Genomic DNA, 24,715 nt, shown 5'->3' with positions numbered 1-24,715 from the left:
AGGGGACTTAGTTCTGCCTGTAGGATGGGTCTCTGTATGCTCCAGTATTCGCTACTCTGTTAACCAGCATATTAAAAAGGCCTTTTTCAAAGGGGAAAAAAAAGACTGTAAGTAGTATTCCAATAAAATACTAAAATCCACAGGAAATATAAATTTCACAGAACATAAGGAGAAAAGTGCTAATACTTTATCAAACAGAAGAAACAAATTATGTTTAAAAAATACACTTCACTTTTTAAAAGTTTTAGCCTGTAGTCTTTAACTTGGTGGAGCACATGTTACCACACAGTTGCTCACACAGCAACATGAGATACAGCACAGATGTCATGCAAATATTACACAGCTGGCATGCAAATATTCATGGAAAGAGGGCTGGTTTAGAAGCTAAAGTTTTTAATCAGGTGCAGCATTGAACACATGTATTATTCTAGGAAAATAATACATATTATTCTTAGATGTATTTTCAGTAGTATACTACAAACACTAATGATTGCTATTTCTATCACAGATTATCAAAACATTGAAAAACTATAAGATTTTTGATGTTACAAATTTTTAGCAACTTGCCCAGAATTTTTAAATGTTAGACTTACAAAATTCATTTATATAAGTTCATTTTCATAAGGCATTTACTGAGTGTGATCTGAGGATACAGAAACCTGAAACTAGGAGTGTAGCCTGGTAATAGACTTTTCCCCAGGACTGAGTACGTGGTTCACTGGGAGAACACCATCCAGAACTGAGTCTGGATCTCAGAGGTACAATACTCCAGGACTGTATATCAGTGATAGAATGCTAGCCTTGAACGTATAAAGCTCTGAGTTTCCATCCAACAAAAAAGAGGAGGGAAAAAAATAAAAAAGGTCTTGTCACAAACTTACAAACTACAACAGAACCCTGAAAAGTTTCACTTTGATTCACCGATTTTTGAAACATTAAACACGTAAGACACTAAATTAGGGTTATCTGGGCAAATGATGCTTCTGTCTACAAGAAATTCACTGTCCAGTGGCCACATTGCTCTATTTAAAATCAGTCCAGGTGCTGGAGAGATGGCTCAGTGGTTCAGTGGCTAAGAGCACTGACTTATCTTCCTAGAGGTCCTGAGTTCAATTCCCAGCAACCACATGGTGGCTCACAACCATCTGTAACAGGATCTGATACCCTCTTCTGGTATGTCTGAAGACAGCTACAGTGTAGTCCTATACGTTAAATAAATAAATAAATAAATAAATAAATAAATAAATAAATAAATAAAATCAGTTCCAGTTAACACCTGAGCTGCCTGGTTACAGACAGCTAAGGCAACTTAAACAGGGTGACCGGCGGAGATCCAAAGACAAGCATAAGCCACCCCATATTTCTCCTGCTGTCCCAGGAAAAAGGGACGAGATAAGTGATGAGAAACTTATGGTACAAACAAAGAGAAACTTTGTACATAAATAATGTAGCTGCAAATATATGAATATATGTCTGTGTGTGTGTGTGTGTGTGTGTGTGTGTGTGTGTGTGGTCTCATGCTAAAGCTAAATAAACAATAACAATTTGGTCTAAAAACAGACTAAGGAACAAAGATAAAAGAAAATGTCAGGGTCAATGAAGAGGAAAGGATAGTAACAACCTGCTACAGCGGTTTCTCTGAATTTTGCTAAGAAGACTCTAGTCTACGCACACACAGCAAACACCACATATTCACAACATGTCTGAAGGACTGGATCATCCTAAGATGCATATGAAAAGAGACCACCATGTGCAGTGCTAACATTTCCTAGGTGTGGAGAAGGGAGAACATACATAACAACCATCTTGAAGCAGACCAACAGGACTCCAAAACTTACTGCCATGTACCAAGAGCTTCATCAAGCTGATCCCCACAGAAAACGTCGAGGCATAACGGCTACACATGAGCTCCACAAGCCCTTGTTTGCCTATGTAAGCATTTCCTCTACAGCAAGGATGGCAAAGCAGAGCAATGGGCAAATATTTTGTTTAAAAAAAAATAAGTGCTATGTCAACTGGATGTCCTTACATTGAGACATAAATCCACCTTACAGCAAATACAAGGTCAATTCTTGGTGGACAGTAGCTCTAAATGTAATGCAAGCAAGCATTCAGAAGATAACCCAAAGGATTACATTGATAACTGTCAAGTAAACCACCAGGTCTTGAGAATTAAAATCGGTGACTGGAGCTTAACAAATAAACACTGTGTGACAGCTATCAGATGGAAGACAGGGTATCGTCGGCACACAGACGCTCTCTTACCTTGCTAGTCTCAGCTCACCAAAACCTTTCTTAAAATTATGAGCACAGATTTCTCAAAAGACGATCTTAAGAGAGTAACAGTGTAATCTACAAGCTTGAAGCAAATATTAGGATTTATATCCAAATATACATAAAGAACTCTTTAAATCCATGAGAAAAAAACTAATCCATTGTAATAATAATGAATAAAAACTTGTAGAGGTGTCAATGAGATAGCTCATTGCTTGCTACCAAGCTGATAGTGACCTGAATTCAATCCCTAAATCTATACACAATAATAAATAATAAACAAATTAAAAGTGTTAAAGAGGTATTGCATCCAAACGATTATCCATATGACCAAGTCACAAAACTGGTTCTCAGTGCCATTACTACCAAGAAAATGTGCACTAGGACCATAAAAAAAATACCACTGAGTACACACTGAAATATTTACACTTCTGGAGACTAACAACACTAAGCACCAACAAAGACTTGACATGAACTGCGCCCTTTGATGGATGTGCAGGCGTATGAAACCACCAAGGAAACTGTTCAGCAGCATCTTATGCAGGTCCACACACACACGTGCTCTATGACCCAACAGCTCCACTCTGGGTTAAATCCAAACTTAGAAATACAAGCTAGAGCACCCCCGCGGAGCAATATAAGAATCACCAGTAAGAGGATCAACGAAATGAAAACTGTAAAGGCACAAACATGGGCAAATTAGAGAAAAAGCCTAAGAAGCCAACTAAAACATAGAAAGAGAAAACGTGAGGGATTCAAGAGAGAAGGAAATTCTGAAAGATTAAGAAATGTTCCCCAACGAAGTGCAGAAATCATCTGTCTCCTACCCACGCCCAGACTGAATGAAAAGACCTGAGAAACACACAGGCACTCACTCCCCTTTGTTTTGCTGTTGAAACAGCATACATCCCAAAACTAGCCTTCGATTCTCTATCCTCCTGCATCAGCCTGCCGAGTGCTAGGATCATGAGCATGCGCTGCCATGCCGGTCTGTGGCTATCTTGCACATATAAGTATATATGATATATTATACATAGTTTTTGAATGAATTCCTTAACATCATATACAAAACAGTCAGAGAAGCAGCCAGTCTGTGAGAGCCCATGCTGGTCTCTTCACCTAAACCCTGAAGGCAGGCAACAGTGAATCAGCCCTTAAAATGACTCAACCTAGACTCCCACCAGCAGAAAAATTAGTATGTCCAAATAAAAGAAAGTCAGTCTAATATGCATGTTTTCAAAACCTTCACCTTCCAGGACATTTTCTGACAAGCTCCTGGAGGCTTAATTACTAACTGAAGAAGGAGCATCCTCAGATGAAGATGGTAATGCAGAAACAAACTCAGCAGAGGCAAACCAGGGCTCCAACTGCACAGCAGCTCTCAGGAACTAACACAACCTTAGCAGCGGCAAGGACAACTCCAAAACACCCAACAAGAAACAGAAACGTTACTAGTAGGGACGTGGCAGACGTCCTCAAGATGATAATTATGTAGAAAGTCTAGCCTACCCCTGCGGTATGTGGCTGGCCTGCAAATGTTTTGATCCTAAAGACAACCCATGACTATGAATTCACCAGTGTCCCTACTAAGGCTGTGACGCAGCCAGCAGAGCAGCAGAGGGAGGAAAGAATATCAGTCTCCCCTGGGAGAGCACAACCAGCAGCACCAAGAATTAACCACCGCTGTCACGTGCTTTACTGTTAAACACCGTGAAGGGGTAACCATAAAGACAAGGGCAGGAATGAAAGCCATGATATCTGGGAACAGAAATGAGAGATAATGGACTCAAACAGCTCTTGATGTGAAACATTTTATGACACTTCTAATATTGTTTATCTATATTTCAGTTTGTTAGAGAAATTCTGTTGATGTTAGGAATTTTGCTCCATGGTGGGTCAGTGACCTGGCAAGCACAAAGCCCTGAGGTTCACCCCTAACACTGGAGAAAAAGTCCTGAGTCACCCTCATGTGAGTCACCCTCACGTGAGTTGTCATGTCTTATAAGGAGCTGGGAGCATAAACTGTCTGGGGTAAGTGAGGCACTTATAAGCACCTTCATTCTCATTTACATAAGATGCTCCAACAGTAAGCAACCCTTGCCTCAGAAAGAACAGTAAGTTAGTATTTCTACATGGATTTCTCTCTTGGGTCCCAACCATCCTCTTTTGCTATCCAATGATTATAAAGATTATTAATATTCTAATATCTAGTTTCCTATTTTATCATTTCTTGAAAATACTGAGCAACTCTGTTGTTTCCACATTCCTGCTGGTGGCATTAGTCTTTCGGCTCTGTTAAAACCCTCCCCACAAAGCAGCTGAGCTCAGTCAGTGAGTCATCAATTATCCCATGGCCTGATCGAGTATGTCCTAACAGCCCATCACAATGTCTGCAATGATCTTCCAGCCACAGCCAATCCTTATACTCTGCACAACAGCTGGGTGAAGAGCTCTGTCTAGAATGTTCTCCTCACATTCCTCTCCTTTCTCTTTAGTGTGTATGGGCGTGTTGCCTGCATGCATGCCTGATCACCACTCTATCCCTGGTGCTCTCTGAGGCCAGAAGAGAGAACTGGATCCCCTTAAACGAAAGTTCCTAACAGTTACCAGCTGCCGAGTGGTAACTGAATGCTGGTGCGCTGAAAGAGAAGCAGGCGCTCTTAAGGACTCCACTCCAGGCCTCCTTTTAGAGACCATATACTCTCACGCTCCTTGTAGCTACTCAACATTGTATAAGACATAAGTATTTTTCTACCGCACTCTGTCACACTAAGTGGTCAGCTCCAGGATAGCAGGGACATTGTCTTGTCCTCTACCATATCCTCATTATTTAGGAAAGGGCCAAGCCCCTATTAATGTCTCAATAAAGGATATAAGTAGAAAAAAAAATAAAGGAATTCCATTCAATTAATACACATGGATAACTGACATGGAAACTCTGGTAGGAATCAAAAAAGAAGGAAGGAAAAACACTCAGGTGGGCCTCTAAAGCCAGAGTTGATGAAACCCAGGCTTTTAGATCAGAAAAAGGGTAGCGTTCTGGGACCAGTCTAAACTAGCCAGGTAAAGGTTAGAAAGAAAATGTGCAAAACATGAGTAAGGTATAGAAGGGCGAGAGGAGCAAGCAGTGCACTCACGCAGAAAGCTGAAAACCAAGTCTCAGTGTTACTTGAGTGTAGGACAAAAGAAGAAGGCCAGAGCCAGAGCAGTAAAACCCAAAAAAATCAAGAAGAGCTTTGTGGAGAGAGCCCAGCAGGCACAGGCATTTGCTATCAAATCCAGGGACTGGAGTTCAACCCATGGAAACTGCATGGTGGAAGGAGAGAGCCGACTCCTGTAAGTCATCTTCTGACCCCCATACAAACCCTGTGGAACATGCACCCAATTTAACTCATTAATAACTTGTCTATGGCAATATATTAATTTTAATTTATTTTATAATTAAGAGATTACTTATTTATAGTGATAAATTATTGATTTATTTAACCGACAAAATATAATTGGGGGGAATTGCTTTGGGGAGCTTAGGAGTTGGTACAGACTGCTTCACTGGCAGGCATGAAAACCTGGGTTCAAGCCGAGCAGCAAGTGACCACACCCACAAGTGACCACACCCATAACCGTGAGGTGGACATGGGCATCAGAAGCTTAAAGTCATGTGTTACCATCAGTCCCAGGCAACTTTATCTTAAAAGATGGAGAGGGCATAGCATTAAGTCACCTTACGGTGCTTTAAATTTACTAAAAGGCAGCCTCGGGGCTTGAGCAAAAGACCCTTACATCTTCAGGACAGAAGAAGTTGCCCTGGTTGCTGTTCTGTCAATTGACCAAGCTAGCTTCATTTGGGAAGAAGGACTCTCAGCCGAGAGGTGCCTCTACAAGACTGAGCTAAGGGCAAGCCTGCGGAGCATTTCTCGATGACTGACTGATGTGGGAGGGTCCAGCTCACTGTGAATGGGAACACACCTAGGCAGGTGGTCCAGAGTTATACAAGAAAGCAGCTGAGGAAGCCAGCCACGGGAGCAAGCAAGCAAGCAAGCTCCTCCACGGCCTCGGCATCAGCTCCTGCCTCCAGGCTCCTGCCGTCTGTGTTCCTGCTCTGACGTCCTTCAGAGACGAACAATGCTCTGGAAGTGTAAGATGAAAGGCTTGGTTTTATCACAGCAACAGAAACCTTCACCAAGATGAGTATGAAGGATGAATTGAAGGGAGCGAGGCAGAAAGCTGAGACAAAATGGTAACTCTGTGGGGTGGGAATAAAGGAGAGTGTCTGCTGTTGACTTACCTTTAGCTCAGAACCACGGGGCACAGGAAGGAAACAAAGGCTGTAACGTCTACCTGTGCTCCGGTACCTACTGGCCTCTGCTCTGTGTCAAGTGTTATTGTTTAGGTTTGCTTGTTTGAACTAAGTGGGACTATAATGTAGACAAATGTATTTAATACTAAGAAGTTCTTTGTTTGTGGATCTTACTTTTGTTTTTTCAGACAGAACCATTCTATACAGCCCTGGCTGTCCTGGACTCACTATGTAGCGTAGGCTGGCTTCAAACTCATAGATAGCCATCCTCTGCCTCTGGAGAGCTGGCGATCAAAGTGGTGCAACCACCATGCTTAGCCAAGAGGTTCTTTTTTAAGAATCCTGAATTTCTGAGTTCCATCTCAACCTTTCAAACTCTACTTTCTTGCTGAGTACCAGAGGGCTGTCTTCCACTAGGACAGTATGCACAAGGCTTCCCTCGTGGCCTCCTTTCCTGAAAAGGTGGTAAACACAATTGTAAAGAAATCCTACCCAGTCTGTTGTAAAGTGACTCACCAAGCAGAGAAGTGCAGAAAGCTTCCTGGGGTGCAGTGATAAGGTGATAAAATAAAATTGACAAAGGATTTATCAAAGGGGAGTGTCAGGGTGGGGCCAGGAAGACAGCCCACAGGAAGGTTTGGGGTTAAGATGCAAACACAGCAGAATGCTCCCCTGGCCCCAGCAAGGTGAACAGTGCCATTTTCATGAACTGGAGCACAAGCAGGAACCAGTCGATTTGACAGTACAGACTGTAACAAGCTTGGGATACTTCCATGAGGACTGAACCAAGTAAATCAAGTGCAGGAAAAAAATGCAGATTTGGCAACTGGCTTTTTGTTTTTGTTTTTCAAGACAGGGTTTCTCTGTGTAGCCCTGGCTGTCCTAGAGCTCACGCTGTAGACCAGGCTGGCCTCGAACTCAGAAATTCACCTGCCTCAGCCTCCCAAGTCCTGGGATCAAAGGCATGCGCCACCATGGAGCTGTTAATATATGCATTGAGAGCCATGGGAAAAGAACCCAAGGGTGCACTGTGTAGCCTGGGAGCCCAGCAGTCCACAGCTCACTCAGGACTGCAGGGACCGAGTGAAAGAAGACACTGACAAAGACCCCACCCTCCAGACACACAGGTGGGCAGGAATGGTAACTGCACCTAAGAGGCGGGTAGATCAGGAGGTAACTCAAGGAGAATGCCTTATCCTTTTAACTTAACAAGCACCTTCAGTAAGCACAGCAAGAGCGGCTTCAGTGGCAGAATAAAAGCTCCTTCTTTATGTTATTCAGTGGCAGAGCAGGAATAAAAGCTCTATTTTGTAGACGAAAAAACTGAATAACATGTAAATTGCAAATATATAGACACCATACAAAAGCTGAGCTAAAGAAAACAAGGAAGAGACTGAGCTAAAGGGGCGTTCAGGTAACGTGTAGCTAAGGCGTGAATCTTCTGTGGAAGAAGCCAGTTTATACAGTTTGACTCCAGAGGCAGATGACCAAGTCTACTCAGTGACGTCTCTGAGAAAGTCACAGACACTAGCTTATGCCACAGGAAGTTTCATCAAGCAAAGGGCAAGGTAACAACAACAATACAGCCAGTATCTTCTAAGAGTTCTCCTTACAAAAGGATAGACACACAGATGCTGTACTGGCTGATTTTGTGTCAACTTGACACAGGCTGGAGTTATCACAGAGAAAGGAGCTTCAGGTAAGGAAATGCCTCCATGAGATCCAGCTGTAAGGCATTTTCTCAATTAGTGATCAAGGGGGAGGGCCCCTTGTGGGTGGTGCCATCCCTGGACTGGAATTCCTGGGTTCTATAAGAAAGCAAGCTGAGCAAGCCAGGGGAAGCAAGCGAGTAAGTAAACATCCCTCCATGGCCTCTGCATCAGCTCCTGCTTCCTGACCTGCTTGAGTTCCAGTCCTGACTTCCTTTGGTGATGAACAGCAGTGTGGAAGTGTAAGCTGAATAAACTCTTTCCTCCCCAACTTGCTTCTTGGTCATGATGTTTGTGCAGGAATAGAAACCCTGACTAAGATGCCTTGATCTAGTCAACTGCATACGTGTTCAAATAAACTTAAATTTAAATAAATAAATAAATATAGAAGGAAACGCCTTTGTAAAGTACATGCAGTGCCACAGAGACAAAGACACTGAGATGCTTAACTTGCTGACGGGTAGTCTTTTAATATGGTACAACTCTGTGGAAATCATCGTGATGGCATATATCAAAATTGTAAGTTCATGCTAACTATATTTCTGAGAATTTAGCCCAGGAAACCATTGTAACATATAGAAGAGACTTACTATGTACAAAAACTCTCTGGACACTAAGCTGGGAGATAACCAGGAAAATCATAAGCAATAGTAAGGTACAATTACTAGCACAACATACAGTATAGCCAACTTACAAGTTACAGGAACATATCAAATCAAACTCAAAAATGTGTATAGTATTACATGAAATATTTTAAAATACACAAATACAAAATCACTATTGTGCTCTTCAAAATGTCCTAAAATACTAAAAGTATTTTAAATGGTAAAAAGTAATTGAGATTGCATCAGATAAAAGAAAGTGTGTATTTTTTACCTAGCCCAGATTTGTTTCTCTTATAAAGAACCCAAATGATAAAGATATTTTAAACTTGAAAAGGTCAGCATCTAAGAAATCCTCCACAACACGATCTACTCCAGCTTTGATTATTTCCTTCTTCTGGGGTTAGTGACGTAGCCAATGGCTGACTACTTGCTTAGAACATGGATGGCCCTGAATGTGTACCTCGTACTGTATAAATAAATGAATGACACAGAGAGAGACACCCACAAACCAACCACAAAAACACAAGACCCCACACACTTCATTTATAACTAACTTTTCTACTTGTTCTGTTTCTATTTGTCTGTCATCAATGCATCCATATTAAAGAAATAAAACTCAAAACAGTGAGTTATCCACATAACTGCCCTAGTCAGAGAACTAACTAGGAAAAAGATTCTTATCACAATTGGAACTCAATTTTAAAAACTTGAATATGCCTTTTTTAAAGAATTATTTATTTATTTTTGTATATCAGAGTACACTGTAGCTGTCTTCAGACACACCAGAAGTTGGCATCAGATCCCATTACAGATGGTTGTGAGCCACCATGTTGTTGCTGGGAATTGAACTCAGGACCTCTGGAAGAGCAGTCAGTGCTCTTACCTGCTGAGCCACCTCTCCAGCCCCCTTGAATGTGTTCTGTATATCTAGTTAAATAAGGGCTGCAATGACCTCCCCAATCTGTGAGGAGAGTCACTCCATCTTTTCATCCTAACACGCCCCTGCTACACATAAAACAACAGCTGCTTACCCTACTGCATGGCAACACAATCCAGGACTACAACCCAGGGACAATACATTCCATTCCTACTTTGGAATCTTAATTTATGCAGACATAACTTTATGTTATATTAAATTCTGTTTTAATGCCCTCTTTAAATATAATAGTTTACACATTTTAAAAAAAGCATTTAAAAGAGTCAATCCATATAAATTGGTAATTTATAGTTTACGGAACTCATATTGAACAAGTCTATAATGATCTGGGCATAAAATGCTTGTTCTAAAAAAAAAAACTGCTCATTTTTTTTCATCTATAACTTCAAACCTACTGAGGGTGGAGCTTGAATTAAAATCCAAAAAGTTCATTCTAATTCAAGGCCTAAGGTTCAATGCTTATAACACTAACTGTAACACCTTAATAAAAGAGAAGGATATATTTAAAGAATAAAAATCATGTTACCTAAGGGAACATTAGAAATATAAATCTCACTGCCTAATTTATTCACTGCCTAGTAAAAATGACTTTGTCATACTGAGTAATGATTAGTTTATACTGATGACCTACTTTATTGGATCTAAATAATAATAGCAAATCAGAATTATTTTTGCCTTCATGTATCTCATCAGCTATCTACTACTCAACAATGGTTGGTCTGCCATATATGTGCCGAAATATAATTAAAACCAGTATCATTTAATTAAAAAATTTGTATCTAAACTGTTTAGATGACACAATTATAAAAATGACCTCCTTATTACCTTCATATTGACAATACAGCATTTAAATGTTACTTCAGCTGTTAGGTTGAAGATAATGAAGAGTAAAAAACAACTGTCTTGGTGTGATCAAAAATCTTAAAGATATTATCAGGTCACAAGAGAATAAATGGAAAAACAGCCGTGTTTGCAGAAGTAACCTGCTAAACAATTATAATAGCACCTGTCTATACCAGCTAAAAGAAAGAGTAAACCTTCAAAAGATTGTGTTAGATTGATGCTAAAATTCTTTGACAAGTGTCAGAGGAGAGAAGGGACACACACTTTTCATTTTAGAATAATCCCATAAACCATAACAGAGAGAAAAACTCAAAACTATTCAACAAAGCAAAGAATAAGCAGGCACCATTCTGTTGGTGTCTAGTTTAAATCTCTACAGGCAAGGTTCCTGATCTCTACAGCCGAGAACACATCCAGCATGATGCAGTTACCACAGCTTTAGCAATCTGTGACTGCACTCAGGTGTAGTAAGTAATAAAGTTACTGTTAAAATGACCAAAAATGTCAATTAATTGATCTTTAAATAAAGCACACAAGTTTATACACAACATTGAGAATGGTCTAGCAAGAAAAGATGGGATGGAACCCATTAAATAAAACTCCTGCTCAACAGGCAACTCAACTGACCCATTTACATAGTACCAATAGAGGTTATATTCTACCTCCTCCTTTTGGGGTTTTACATAGTACCAGCAGAGGTTACATTCAACCTCCTCCTTTTGGAGTTTTACATAGTACCAGTAGAGGTTACATTCTACCTCCTTCTTCTGGGGTTTGAGAAGCATTTTACTCAGTTACAAACTTTCAAATTTTTCAAATAATAAAACCTTTGTAAGGAAACAAATTTTAAAACATCAAAAAGCCAGAGGACAGATATTTAGGACTATGTAGCTTATCTATGAAAAAATGCAATCAGAGAACAGCTTGATAAAGGTAGACAGGGGTCAAGATGGGAGAATCCCTTCTGTGTTGGAGCGAACATACCAACACCAGCAGTTGTGTATTTATCCTAAATGCGGGAGTCAATCAAGGGCAAAGCCTCACACAGAAAGCTGAATGGCCCAAAGAACACCTCTGTGTTGACAAGAACCTAATGGCACATGCAGGTACGCATCGTTTATACTTGATGTGATACACTTACATGGCCCCTGTTGAATCTCTTGGGGACCAACAGTAAAGCAAGTTTAGAACTTCAAATCTTGAGACATCTATAGCAAGATGCTGATCCAATGTGGCTCCACACATCTTCTGTTTTCCTGGCTCACCTGAAGAGGAAAAAACACTGCAGAGGATGTGGGAACTGATTTTTTTTTTCTGTAGTTTCTTCTAGAGCAATGTCTGAGAGATTTGGCCCTTTGTGAAGTATGAAGATGAAACACTTGAAGGACTAGTGAAACACAAATCAAATGACAAGATGGAGAGGAGAATACTCTAGCAAAAGATACTCATCATAGGCCAATCAGGGCTTCTAGCCCAAAAGTGGGAGGAAAGAGAGAAAAGAGAGGAAATTCACTTTCTCCCTCCACCTTCTCACCCTGGCTGTGACTGAAGTTCATGGAGTGCCTAACTTCTGACCACAAGAGGTACAAGCCAGCTGAGCCATCTGGAAGGCTGTACAGTCTTCATCCCTGGCTGTGTGACCTTGATAAGCACCAGGGAAGCCTTTCAGATAATACTAAGAAAAGTTTCTGGTGGATATAAGTTGTAGAAATAAAGAAAGAGAAAACTGCATTGAACTTATACAAAACGGAACTCACAGTAATATACCCATACTGGCAATCTGTATCTAATCCAGTTTTTCAAAAGGTTTGAAATTCCTCGAAATTAAAAACCAGAATCAAACGGGTTAAGAATCAACTTCCAAATAACAGAAAATGTTTTCAAATCAAACACAACACAAGCTTCAGGATTCAGCCTTCTAGTTAATGCCATCCCTAGAAAAATAATCCCTTTAAAAAACTAAGATTAGTACAACCAAGCCTGAGGTATAACACAGAAAAATTGAAAGCATTGCCAATAATATTACTTTGATTCACTTTAATTAATTTTTAAAGTATTTTATCAAGTCCTGTATTATTACGGTTATTCTCTGCAATAGGACTGAACATAAAACTCTTTTCCAAATGCATTCCAATTTAGCCCGAATTTACCTTCATGATTCCTGGTAAAAATACCAGAATTTTCTGGGAAATGCGACTGGAGGACAAATGAGCGCTTACCTGGCGTGGCTGCTCACTCGCCCGCTGGGGGTCTGACTTCACCTTGTTGCTCGGGTGGCTCGTGAACTTGGTTACTGGTTGCTTGAAAATCGATGCAGTTTGTCTGATTGGCAAGGTTGTGTTCAGGTCTGGTTTACCCTGAGAACAGAAATGTGTTTTCATTAATATTATATGAAAACAAATTGGATCAATACCTTTTTAAATTCAAAATCCGTAACTTTAAATAAGATTATTCCAACTTCAGTCAGTGTCAGCATATTAAATATTCTAAAGGGACAATAAACGTTATTTATTTTATATGTATCTATGCCTGAGTCTGTGTACATGCACCCCATGCCTGCAAGTGCACGAAACGGCTAAAGAAGCATTGAGATGTCCTGGACCTGGAGTTACAAATGGTTGGGAGCTGCTGTGTCGGTGCTGAAACTGAACTCAGGGCCTCTACAAGAGCAATGTGGTTCTTAACTGCTAAGTCATCTCTCCAGTCTCTCTAAAATTGCATTTCAAGCACTTTATTGTGTATTTTTTTCATAAGTAAGGTGCATGTTTAATTCTTTGTATGATATTATCTGATTAAGAGAGTACTAAGGACATTTGAATGGATGTATCTGAGGCAGAATAAAAACATTAAGACAGCAATCAGGGTGACAGTTATTTCTACATTCTAAGAATAAGGACAAATATTAGCATTAAATATATGAGCATTAAAACTTAATTTCATTAGCAGTGAGACCACACTTACCATAAAGCCACATTACAGAACAAATTCCATTCAACAGAATTAATTTTTGAAAATATTTACAAAATGAAGACACATGCCCAAATTAAAACATCAAAAATTGAGCACCTATGATAAAAACGGCAAATTCCACATACAAGACAGGGTGAAAACAAGTTACGCCTCCTAAAATGTAGTGCATAAGATGGCCTCTGTCCATGTGTAAAGTGTAGGCATATGAAAACCTATAGGCTGCATGCACCAACTTGGGTCTGACCAGCAAGTGAGGGCTACCTAATTACATAAGTGGAGATACCCCAAACCCTGACAACACACACAGGCCACCCCCTCGGGCATGCAGGCCCTCTGTGTAAGGGATAACCACCACCGTGCATTTCTGCTCTGTTTGCTGAGGCAGAGTCGCACTACATAATCCACACTGGATCAGAAACCCAGTGCGTAGCTCAGCTGCCTATGCAGGGCAGGAGCCCAGCCTGAGAGGCGTTATTTATTTGTTACCTCGCACATGTCATGCTTTTGGCAAGATTTGAAATCAAAGTTTTGGAAAGTCATGTGACACACGTATCAAATTTGAATCATCCAGTAAATAACATGCCAAACATGTTTTAGTGTTTTCAAATTGTAAAACAGAACTCCCATTAATGTCATTTGTAATATCCAATGCAATGATAACAAAACTTTAACTGAGATTTTGATTCTTACAAAGGATACAAAGAGCCATACACTGAGATTAATTCATGCCTGACATTTCTTTTTTTATTTTTAAGATTTATTTATTGATATATGTAAGTACACTGTAGCTGTCTTCAGACACCCCAGAAGAGGGCATCAGATCTCATTATGGATGGTTGTGAGGCACCATGTGATTGCTGGGATTTGAACTCAGGACCTTCAGAAGAACAGTCAGTGCTCTTAACCACTGAACCATCTCTCCAGCCCGATGCCTGACATTTCTATGTAGAGATATATTCGTGAACTTATACTTGAAGAGTTTGTGTCTTTACTACTATCAGCATGCAGAATTGTAATGTGAAATTCCATACTACCAAAGAGCAGGTCTCAAATCTGAGTTCACATTGGAACCACCCTGCTTGTTAGCAGAAGATGCGAGACACCATCCCCAGAGCTTCTGATCTGCTAGGCTGCAGCAGAGCCAGGGAATTGGCATCAATTTAAGGTCTCCACTGGTGAATGATTCTGATGCTCACTCCTATTTGGAGAACCGCTGCTTTAAAGAAAGATTCCTGTTTGGTGGCAGGTAGTACAAGTCTAACTATGGCTGTGTGCTGACAGTTTTCCATCGTCTTCAGTAGATCAAGGGTGGAGTCTGGTATGAAATCCACTCTTCCAGCTTCTCTCAAACATTCAAAGATGGAGAAATGGCTCACTGACCTGGTTGGGTTAACATCTGTCACAGTTGCCCACAAGAGGCGCAAGGTGTCCCCTGGCATTCCTGGAGGGCTCACATTTGCATAAACTGTATGGGCTGTATAGGCACGGTGTCTGTGGCCACTTCTTGAAGGTTGGCAAGCCTAGCAGGTAAGCAATCACCTGACAACTGTGACATCTTCAGTCATATTGAGATCCGTTATATGCGTGCCTCTCCTCTGCCCACAGCAAACACCTCTTCTGCGCACTATGAATTCTTGTTCTTCTTTCATGCTAACTTCCCTCAATGAATGTGCTTATCCCCAAGAGAGATTTATCTCAAATAACTATCACAACAGTAGTCCCTAGCACTTAGCTTTAACTCAATAATCTATAACTGTGCAAATTCAAGGAATGGGCTACAGAATAACCACCTAAGGAACCCACCTTAGAAAGCTTGAGGCTTGATCCAGCGAGACGGATAAGGAAGCTTGTGGCCGAGTTTAATCCCTTGAAGGCCCATGATGGAAGGAGAGAATTTAATCCCACAAATTGTCCTCTGAGTCCTACACATGTGCCATAAATAGGAACGGCCCTACACATCCACATGAGCACATGGGCACAGACACTGGGAGGTTTTATTTTTTATTATCATTACTTAATGGAGACTTAGGCACGTGCTTTTGTGTGTATGCATGTGCCTGTCTGTGCACATGTGGTGCAGCATGTATGTATATGTATGCCTATGTATAGAGGCCATAGATTGGTGTCAGGTGTCTGTCCTCCTTAGGTTCAGAGACAAGATGTCTCACCAAACCTGAAATTTACCAATGTGACTAGATCAACTGGTCAGAAAGAAGCAATCTTCCTGTCTGCATCCCTAGCGCTGGGATGAAAGGCAGACAGAGTTAGTGCTTTTTCTTGGGTACCAGGTGTGTGCACTTTAAAAAAAAAAATCTTTTGGTAACACTTATGCGTACAAGACATCAAATATTTCTCCCTTGCTGGGCATGGTGGCGCATGCCTTTAATCCCGGCACTTGGGAGGCAGACACAGGCGGATTTCTGAGTTCGAGGCCAGCCTGGTCTACAAAGTGAGTTCCTGGACAGCCAGGGCTATACAGAGAAACCCTGTCTCGAAAAACCAAAAAAAAAAAAAATCTCCCTTATATCATTTAGAACACTTGGGGCCCTAAACAAAGTCACCAAGGTCAATGTTCAGTCTTAAAGAATCCTAACCTAATTCTTTAGACAACTGCTGTCATTACATATATCATATACTATAGAATTCTTCACTATGAGTCTTAAATTCACAAAGACTAGATGTGTAGAATATGAAATTATTAGTATTAAAAATGCTATGGTTGGTGTTTCTATATACAGTTATGCTCTTGGATCAATAGAGAAAAATGCGAAGAATTTGCTAAAATATTCAAGATAAACTGTTAGGTTCCACTGTCTAGTGAGGTATTTCATTCTATGTAATCTTTAAGAATCCTAGTCTAATTCTTTTATTTTTTTTAAGATGTATGTGTTTATGCACATGGGTGTTCTATCTTCATGAACCATTATAGATGATTGTGAGCCACTATGTGGTTTCTGAGAATGGAACTCAGGACCTCTGGAAGAGCAGCCAGTGATCTTAACCACTGAGCCATCTCCCCAGCACCTCACCATGCTGCCCGCAACCCCACTCCCTGCTCTAGTTCTTAAGGACAACAACTGCACAGAATAAAAAGAGTAATGTACCTCATCATCCTCTTGATCTCATGCAACTATGTTTAATACTTCTTTCCCTTTCCAATAGTAAACAAACATGATGAGTCTGTGTTCTATAATATTCTTGTGGGCAATCTGCAAAGTAGACTGACTGGCTTCCCAGAAGCTCCCAAAACCAGTAAACTGTATTGTTACTCTCCCCTAAGGACTGCCAACAAGTCACTGAATTCACAGCTGCCTGTTAGGTGAGTTTGCCTGATCGCTGGCACTCTGCCATATGCTTGGGCATGAGAAACAACCACCTGGGCATGAAGCCCCATTAGAAATCCTCCTTTAAATCCTCTTTAAATATATATATAAAAAAAAGTGAAGTTCCTTTATAATACAAACTAAACCAGCAAACTCACTACAATAGTATAAACCAGTCCAGCCCTCTAGTCAGAAGTTCATGAACTTTAAAATTCTAAAAACATGTTCTGTTAAATGAGCACATTTCGTTTTTCTTTTACCTTCAATAGCCTTCCACAAATTTCCTGTAACATAAGACTTAAGGTCCACGCAATAAGTGTGACTGGGGAGAGGAGGGCTCGCAGTACCATGGAACACTTCACTGAGCCACATAGGTTACAGAACTGTTCTATAAACCAGCGCCTGCCAGCTGTTTCTATCCCTGCCTCTTCAGAATGTTGAAAACACACCCAGCTCATTGCACTCTAAAGCTGACAGCAGTCTGTATTTTACCTAATGTAGACCATTACAAATGCAACCGTCAGCTTCTGCCTAGTTACACTGTAACTAAGGAGCCATCAATCCTTTATGCATAAACGAATATGTCAGCAACGTAGTTCCAAAGTTATTCCAATTTCAGACTTGAAAAATATTTGCTGATATTTTATCAGTATTATTAATATTAATAAACAATATTTTATCCAACTGATATTTAGTGATATTTTTCTACTTCCTGTGATCATATAAAAATACTGTGATCATAAAAAATACTGAAACATGGTATATTACAATTTTAAAATAACTACTAAATATATTTAACTTCAAATACAAGATACAGCTCAAAGGGAAAGTTGGTGGGACCTTTTCTACTTCTTGTTTTTGAAATAGATTCTTGCCATATTGCCTAGGCTGGCCTCCAACTCCTGGTCTCAAATCCAGCCTTACCCTCCCAAGTACCTGGATTATAGGCACACTCAATCATGCCAGACTGAAAGAATTTTGAAATAGCTTCATGTTCTTCTATAAGAATTACTAATTGCTAACATCTATTCTTATTTGTTTTTTCTAGAGGAGGTAGCACTGAAAAGCCCCAGTCACATGGCTGGGGAGAATGAGTTCAACCTGTGACTCAGACCTTGAGCTGCCTTTAACAGAGTTTGTGTTAAAATATCACAGTAAAAAAAATTACTTAGTAATCAGTAGACAGATACAGAATGTCCCCTACATTCGTTCAAAGCAGAGCTTTATTTGTGGAAAAAGTTGTTACCAAGCGATTCATTTCTCAATCCAGTATTTCCAACTGTTCCTCTACTGGCAACAGCATTTAATGTCATTCTAATACTGCGAGTGAGATGTATGCTAGTCTCTAAAACGGAAGGTTGGTAACAGAGGAAAATGTGGAGGAAAACAAACAAACAAACAACAAAACCCATCACAGGTATCTCCAGAGATCTGCTGAAGGAAAACATGCAGAGTTTATGAAGCTTCAAAGATATGCTGAGATCGGTTCCTTCCAAGTCATGTGTGTCAAGCATGTGTGTGGCTCAGTGGTTAGTGCCTGCATAGCATGTGGAAAGCCCTGTAAAAAAATCTTACAGAGAGATATCTATAGAAAAATGTACATGTTACAGCATAGTGACTTAGACTCTAAGTATCACCTTCTTTAGACAGATTTTTTTAATTTATCTTTTATTTTATATGTATGAATGTTTTTGCCTGCATGTATGTGTGCATCACTTGGTTGTACTGCCTGGAGAAGCCTAGAGAGAGCATCAGGAACTGCAGTTCAAAGTAGTTGTGAGCCACCGTGTGGGTGCTGGGAACTGAACCCTGGTCCTATGCAAAAGCAGGAGGTCCTCTTAACCCTGGAGCCATCTCCAGCCCTGTCAGTCAGGTTTGGAGAAAAGCTATATGAAAGATAGCCCAACCCTGTATAGATTCTATAACTAAAACATAGAAGATTTACTTTCAAACTGATGATAACTTTTCACTTTAAAATTTTACACTTTATCACAGGTTGGAAATAATTGCTCTACTTAACCAAAGTGTTCATTTATAACTGACACTGTAAAGTATAATTCATGTACCACGCTTTGAGTACACAGCATGTTCCAGAGAAATTTATATCCCAATTGGGAAGCAAAGATTCACTACAACTATGGTCAATTTCCTTATGTGTTAATCTGGATAATTATTGTACAAGACTCTTCTACAGATCAAATAAAATGGCACATGATAATGACACTGATGCAGTCTTAGCCAGTCATTGAACAAAGACTGTGTCTACTGTGTGTTGGGTCCTAACCATAAGCTGAAAATGTCATTTATAAGCAGTCCTTGCCTTGGAGATTACATTCCAGAAGGCAGAGAAGTGAGACCATCAGTAAAAGAGGTTGTAATTGTCTTGGTAAATAAATTCTGAATAAACAGTAGCCTGTTTTGCATTAAAACAATACTGGGCATGCTATCAAAACTTAGACCTGTAACATTTTAAGGTTTTCCAGGACAGCTATATCTTGGGTGTGTTTGAGTGAAATCAAGATTATCTCCAAGTAGCAATTTCAAATTTCACAAAATCAAACACCCACAATGCAAGCTATCTAGAAATCCATCATAGCTTTTTAAAAGTACACACAGGGTCTGTAAAGATGTCTCTGAGCATTTTACTTTTGCAGAACCTAAGACCAGTTCCCAGCATCCAAATGGTGACTCACAAATACTTGTAACCCCAGTTCCAGGTGATCCAACATTCTCTTCTGATCTCTATGGGCTCTTGCATATGTATGGTACACATAAACACTGTAAGCAGGCACACATGCACGTGTGTGTGCGCGCACACACACACACACACACACACTTAGGATATAGAGATGGTTCAGCAATTAAGAGCACTTACTGTTCTTGCAAGACCCAAGTTCAGTTCTCAGAACCCATGTCAGTTTACAACTCCCCGTACTCTAGTTCGGGGAATATCACATTCTCTTTGGCATGTCTATGCATCCTTGGGAGAACTATGGAAAGTCATACAAATGCATTCTCTTTACCAAAATGACCCTAGATTCTAGGTCTGCAAAACTGGGCTAACCCTTCGGGACCTACAAAATTTAGTAAAATTAGCGGAAATGAATATCACGACACACACACACAACCATATCCTCAAATCCACCTCCATTATTAACATGAAATCCAAGTCCAGGAGCTTTCACAAGTTTCTACCACGGTGGGATTCATGTGAATCCAACCTACCACGTGACTCCTCAGACTGCTCTCACCAGCAAGCTTATCATTTGGCTTATTTATTATCACTATTACTATTATTATTATACCCAAAGTTCTAAATGTAGGACTTAAATTCATAGTAAAGGTGAAATGCTTCTAATAATGACTTCACTCGCTAGGGTAAACAGCCTTTACGCATTTATTAAGGATATTTCTGTACACATAAAACCATAAACTCTTTGGACAAAAAAATATACTAACCAGTTTTCTTTGCTACCTCTTACTTTTCTTTTTTTTTTTTGGTTTTTCGAGACAGGGTTCCTCTGTATAGCCCTGGCTGTCCTGGAACTCACTTTGTAGACCAGGCTGGCCTCAAACTCAGAAATCCACCTGCCTCTGCCTCCCGAGTGCTGGGATTAAAGGCGTGTGCCACCACTGCCCGGCTTACTTTTCTTTTATTCATAAAACAAGCGCTGCCTAAGTCATCATCACCTGTCTGGTCAAGTACAACAGTCTTCAACACATCCCCACTCAGACCCAGGCCTGTTTCTGCTGCTCTACAGTGCATTCTTCCTCACATGGAACTGCATCCAGCCTCGGCCTCCTGGCATTACCCTGTGCTAGCATCAGCTAAGTGCAGCTCATCTTCTTCATCCTCATCTGGGCTCCACTCAGTCCACTCCAACACCTCCTTCTTTCTGTCCTCACATACTGGTGCATCTTTCCTTAAAGATTTTGCAGAAGGTCTCTGCTCTGCATAGAACACTTTTCTCTCCCGTTATTGAAGAACGGCCACTTGCCATTCAGAACTCATCTAAAACTCACCAGCAGAGACACTTGTCATCAACATTGTCTAAACTATCACCCAGCCACCATTACTTAGTTCACTGCATTGCACTTATATTTGAATTGATGAATCACCTTATCACCCCTCGTGGGACTTCCTCTTCAGTAGTCTCAAATTTAGAATCGTGCTTGCCCCAACTTTGAAAATTCTTTCCAATAAGCTAATTGGAGCCAAAATGCCATTACACATTTAGCTCTACACTGAACAGCCCTAACCTGAGTAATCTTATTTTCTGTCTTGAATTTAAAGGTACTAAGTGAAAATAATGTAATTAAATGTAATCTGTAAGATCTGCATCAAAATTATTGCCATGAAAAGGAAGGTCGTCTGCTCCAGTTTACTAATATAAAAGAAACAATCCGTAAATTCATTCTATGCCAGAGCTACACCGAGCCCATTTCATTTTTAAATTATGTTTATTAATTTATTGGGGTGGTGTGCTTGTGTCAGGCCACATATCTCAGTTCATTTTTATGGACGTTACAGACATTAGACTCAGGCCCCTTTCTGACCCCTTAAGACAATGTTATCTAGGGATCAGGACCGAGGTTTCTGCTCTCCCTATTGCATCCCAGACTTTCTCCATTGTTTCTCCCTCCAAAGCAGCAGCTTCATTAAAGCCCCCAGCATGTGGCTCCTCCGTCTTTCCCCATCACTGTCTTCTCTTAACAGTTCATTATGCTTTGTCTTTTTCAGCCCAAATTCCGTCCTCATTTTTAAAGACCTCTATCTATCCCTGGACTTACCTGCCATTAGTTACATGTGTGTCAAAAGCAGCAACTCTGTCTCCACATCTCAAGGATGCATCTGAGGCTGCAATGCGTGCCCCCAGTCTGCAGCTCACAACTCAGGGCTGCCTTTTGCCTCTTCTGACCCCCAAATCTCCATCAATTTGACTATCCCTTTTCCTTAGTTTCCTGCACCTTTCACATTCTTCCCTAACTAGTATAGTTCCATGGTCTTGTTGTCTGCAAATACATTTAACTTTTCTGACCTCCACAATTTCTTCTCTCATGATCTGTATTTTTAACCATTCCAACCTTTGAAATGACAAGAGTTCAACCGAAGTGTCATCTCTTTCATTTCTCCTTCAGTGACTCTCAACCTTTCCTATGAAGATTTACTGGAGTGACTGTTCGTTCTGACCAATTTTATCTTTCACATTACAATCCAATCTGGCTTCTGTCCCCACAAAACCTAGTGCTCAGAAGCTTATTCATGCTTCACATGCTGATATGTGCCACCTTTAATCCTAGGATACAGTAATCAGAGGCAAAAGGATCTCCGTAGAAGGACACACCTCTGTGACTTGTCTCTACTGCCTCCTTCAAATGTCAAATCCTATCTGTGAAACCTTGAAATATGTGTGTGTAAGCATACACACACACACACACACACACACACACACATTTATATTTGAAGCTAAGATTTTGCCTTTTTGTTCTAGAACTGTACTGTCTAAGAACACCAGACATATGCAGCTACATACTGACCATACCTGTGGCTAAAGCTAACAGGATTCAATCCCAGAATGCCCCACTGTAATCAAACTGCTATGACTGTAGCACACTCAAGTTGGCCACTTTCATATTATTCTGAGCCATCTGCTCCATTAACCCCATCGAGATCTTCAGTAACCTACTTGGTATTTCAGATCTATTTTATCACCTTGAAAGATGGGGTTGCCTGCAAATAATTATAGCAGCGGCAAGAAAATTCAATAAAGTGTAATAAAATCAAGAATGCATACATTATGGAGGTTAGATTAAAACTAAGTTTGAGAAAAGCAAAAGCAAGTACAAAAACTGCAGTGTGTGTTAATCAAAAGGCGTTTGCCACCTCACCCTACCCATCCGCTGGAGTATAATTAAAGAGCTTTCAAGAGCTTCAAAGGGGGCTTTGTAATTACACTTGAAAATACCATTCATTAGCAATAATATACAGGACATACATCAAAATCAACTTAGTTGGTCAATCCAGTTTAAAGCCTTATTTGTTGACTATATCCTCATTTCTAAGAAGAAAATCCTTTTTAAAAAACTTAAAAAGAGAAAAATACCTAATGAATAATTGACTTTGACCAAGCTTACTACATACAGAGATTTCTGTCAGCCACTTGACCTTTCCCAGTTTTCTTTATTCAGTACTGTCATGAAGAACTTCATTTAGCTAACTTTACCACAAATATTTTTTTCTGCTTGTAATGACAGTGTTAGTCCCAAAGCGAGCCTCCTTGTAAAACTGCAAGAACTCCAAATTGTGACTACTTACCTAAAACATAAGTCAGGTGGAGGTAAGACCAGGCAGAATAAAAACGTCATACATTCAGAACACAATGAAAACAACAGGCACTTCCACACAGTGTGTTGTACTAATTTATTGAATAAGCATTTATTACCACGACACTCTTCTGGAATCAGACGGAAAGAAAAGCAGTATTTATTTAACAGGCTGCTACATGCAAGGTTTGCAGCAACATACAAAACAAAAGCAAAAGCAAAAAACAAAAACAAAACGAAGAAAGTCCTTGCTTTCCTGGAGCTCACAGTCTAGCTGAAGCACAGCCACAAACACATGGCCATCATGGAAGGAGGGGCAGGGTTCCCAGCTATGCAGGCAATGGAGCTCAGCCGGTCACCAGGTCAGGGGGGTTGGGGGGGAGCACATTCCAAGCACAGGAGACAGCACAGAAGCAAGCAGATCCGGAGAGCGCATGCCATGCTGCGGGTGAAGCACGAGCGAGGGAGCAAGCAAGCGGTCCAGAGCGGCTGGAGCAGAGAGGTGCACACAAACTAGAGACCAATTAGTGTCTGCTTCTTAATGAGCCGGAACTGTCAGGGTGGAAAGCTTCACATTACATTAAATGAGGCTAAACTGTGATTCTGGAAACAGCAGGGTAATTTAAAAGCATTCTTTTCATTTCATAAATATTTAAGTCCTTCTGTAGGTACGCAGGCGGCACTGTGACTAGAGTTTTAAAGTGGCAGTTTCAGAAAAATTTAATAGTTATATACATGTATAAATTATATACACATGCACTTGGGGTGTGTGTGTGTGTGTGTTCCAAACAAAAACCAAACAAAAAAGATGAGGAGGGAGAGAGCTTAAGCCAGAAAGCTCCTACACTGGACACCATGGTAAGCAGATGGCTTGGTGCTCAGAAAGGTGGCTGCCCCTTAAGGAAGGAAAGGAAAGTTTGGGGGAGGGGGGGAGGGGGGAAATATCATGGGTCAATATCTTGGCAAAGGTTTGTATGTAAATTCCCACTATGTTTTTTCATGATAAAACTATGGGAGATTTATTGCCCAATTCTACAAACGGCCTCAGGCCTTCAGAGGCTAAGAAAGTTGTGTATGACTGTAGCATCTAATACCCAGCATAGCCAGTTCACCAAGCCCATGCCTGCCTGAATCCATAGCCTGCTTCCTGAATGGCTGCTGCACCAGAGGGAGGGTCTGGCCGGGCCCTCAGCAGTCAGATCCTAAGAAATGTCTCCACTTGTCACCCTGTATTTTCACAAGACTGATCATGGGGTGCTGATGGTAACATCAAACAGACTCCTAAATGTATAGAAATGGAAACCATTTACAACTGAAAACAACATCACTGAAATCACTGAGGCACCTGCAGTGACTTCCACCTCAACTCCTGCCTCAGTCCTAAGGTGAGAACATACCTAGAGGAATCATGCAAGGCAATGAGTTAGCTGTAG

At 40.5% G+C, this 24,715-nt stretch overlaps 1 protein-coding gene across 2 annotated transcripts in view; it reads right to left on the bottom strand.

Annotated features, from left to right (window-relative positions):
* Mbd2 (methyl-CpG binding domain protein 2) overlaps positions 1 to 24,715 on the bottom strand; it is a 59,200-nt gene that overhangs the window by 22,430 nt on the left and 12,055 nt on the right. For both annotated transcript variants that reach the window (XM_085833608.1, XM_021150429.2), the window contains exon 3: positions 12,885 to 13,022. In XM_085833608.1, coding sequence (XP_085689734.1) covers positions 12,885 to 13,022 — 138 coding nt within the window. The remainder of the gene's footprint in view (positions 1 to 12,884; positions 13,023 to 24,715) is intronic.

The sequence above is a fragment of the Mus caroli genome, unplaced genomic scaffold, assembly GCF_978045245.1.
Source record: "Mus caroli unplaced genomic scaffold, Mus_caroli_1 scaffold_19, whole genome shotgun sequence".
In the NCBI taxonomy this organism is placed as follows: domain Eukaryota; kingdom Metazoa; phylum Chordata; class Mammalia; order Rodentia; family Muridae; genus Mus; species Mus caroli.
Note: the sequence above shows the minus strand (reverse complement) of the source record. Positions and strands in the feature narration are given on the sequence as shown.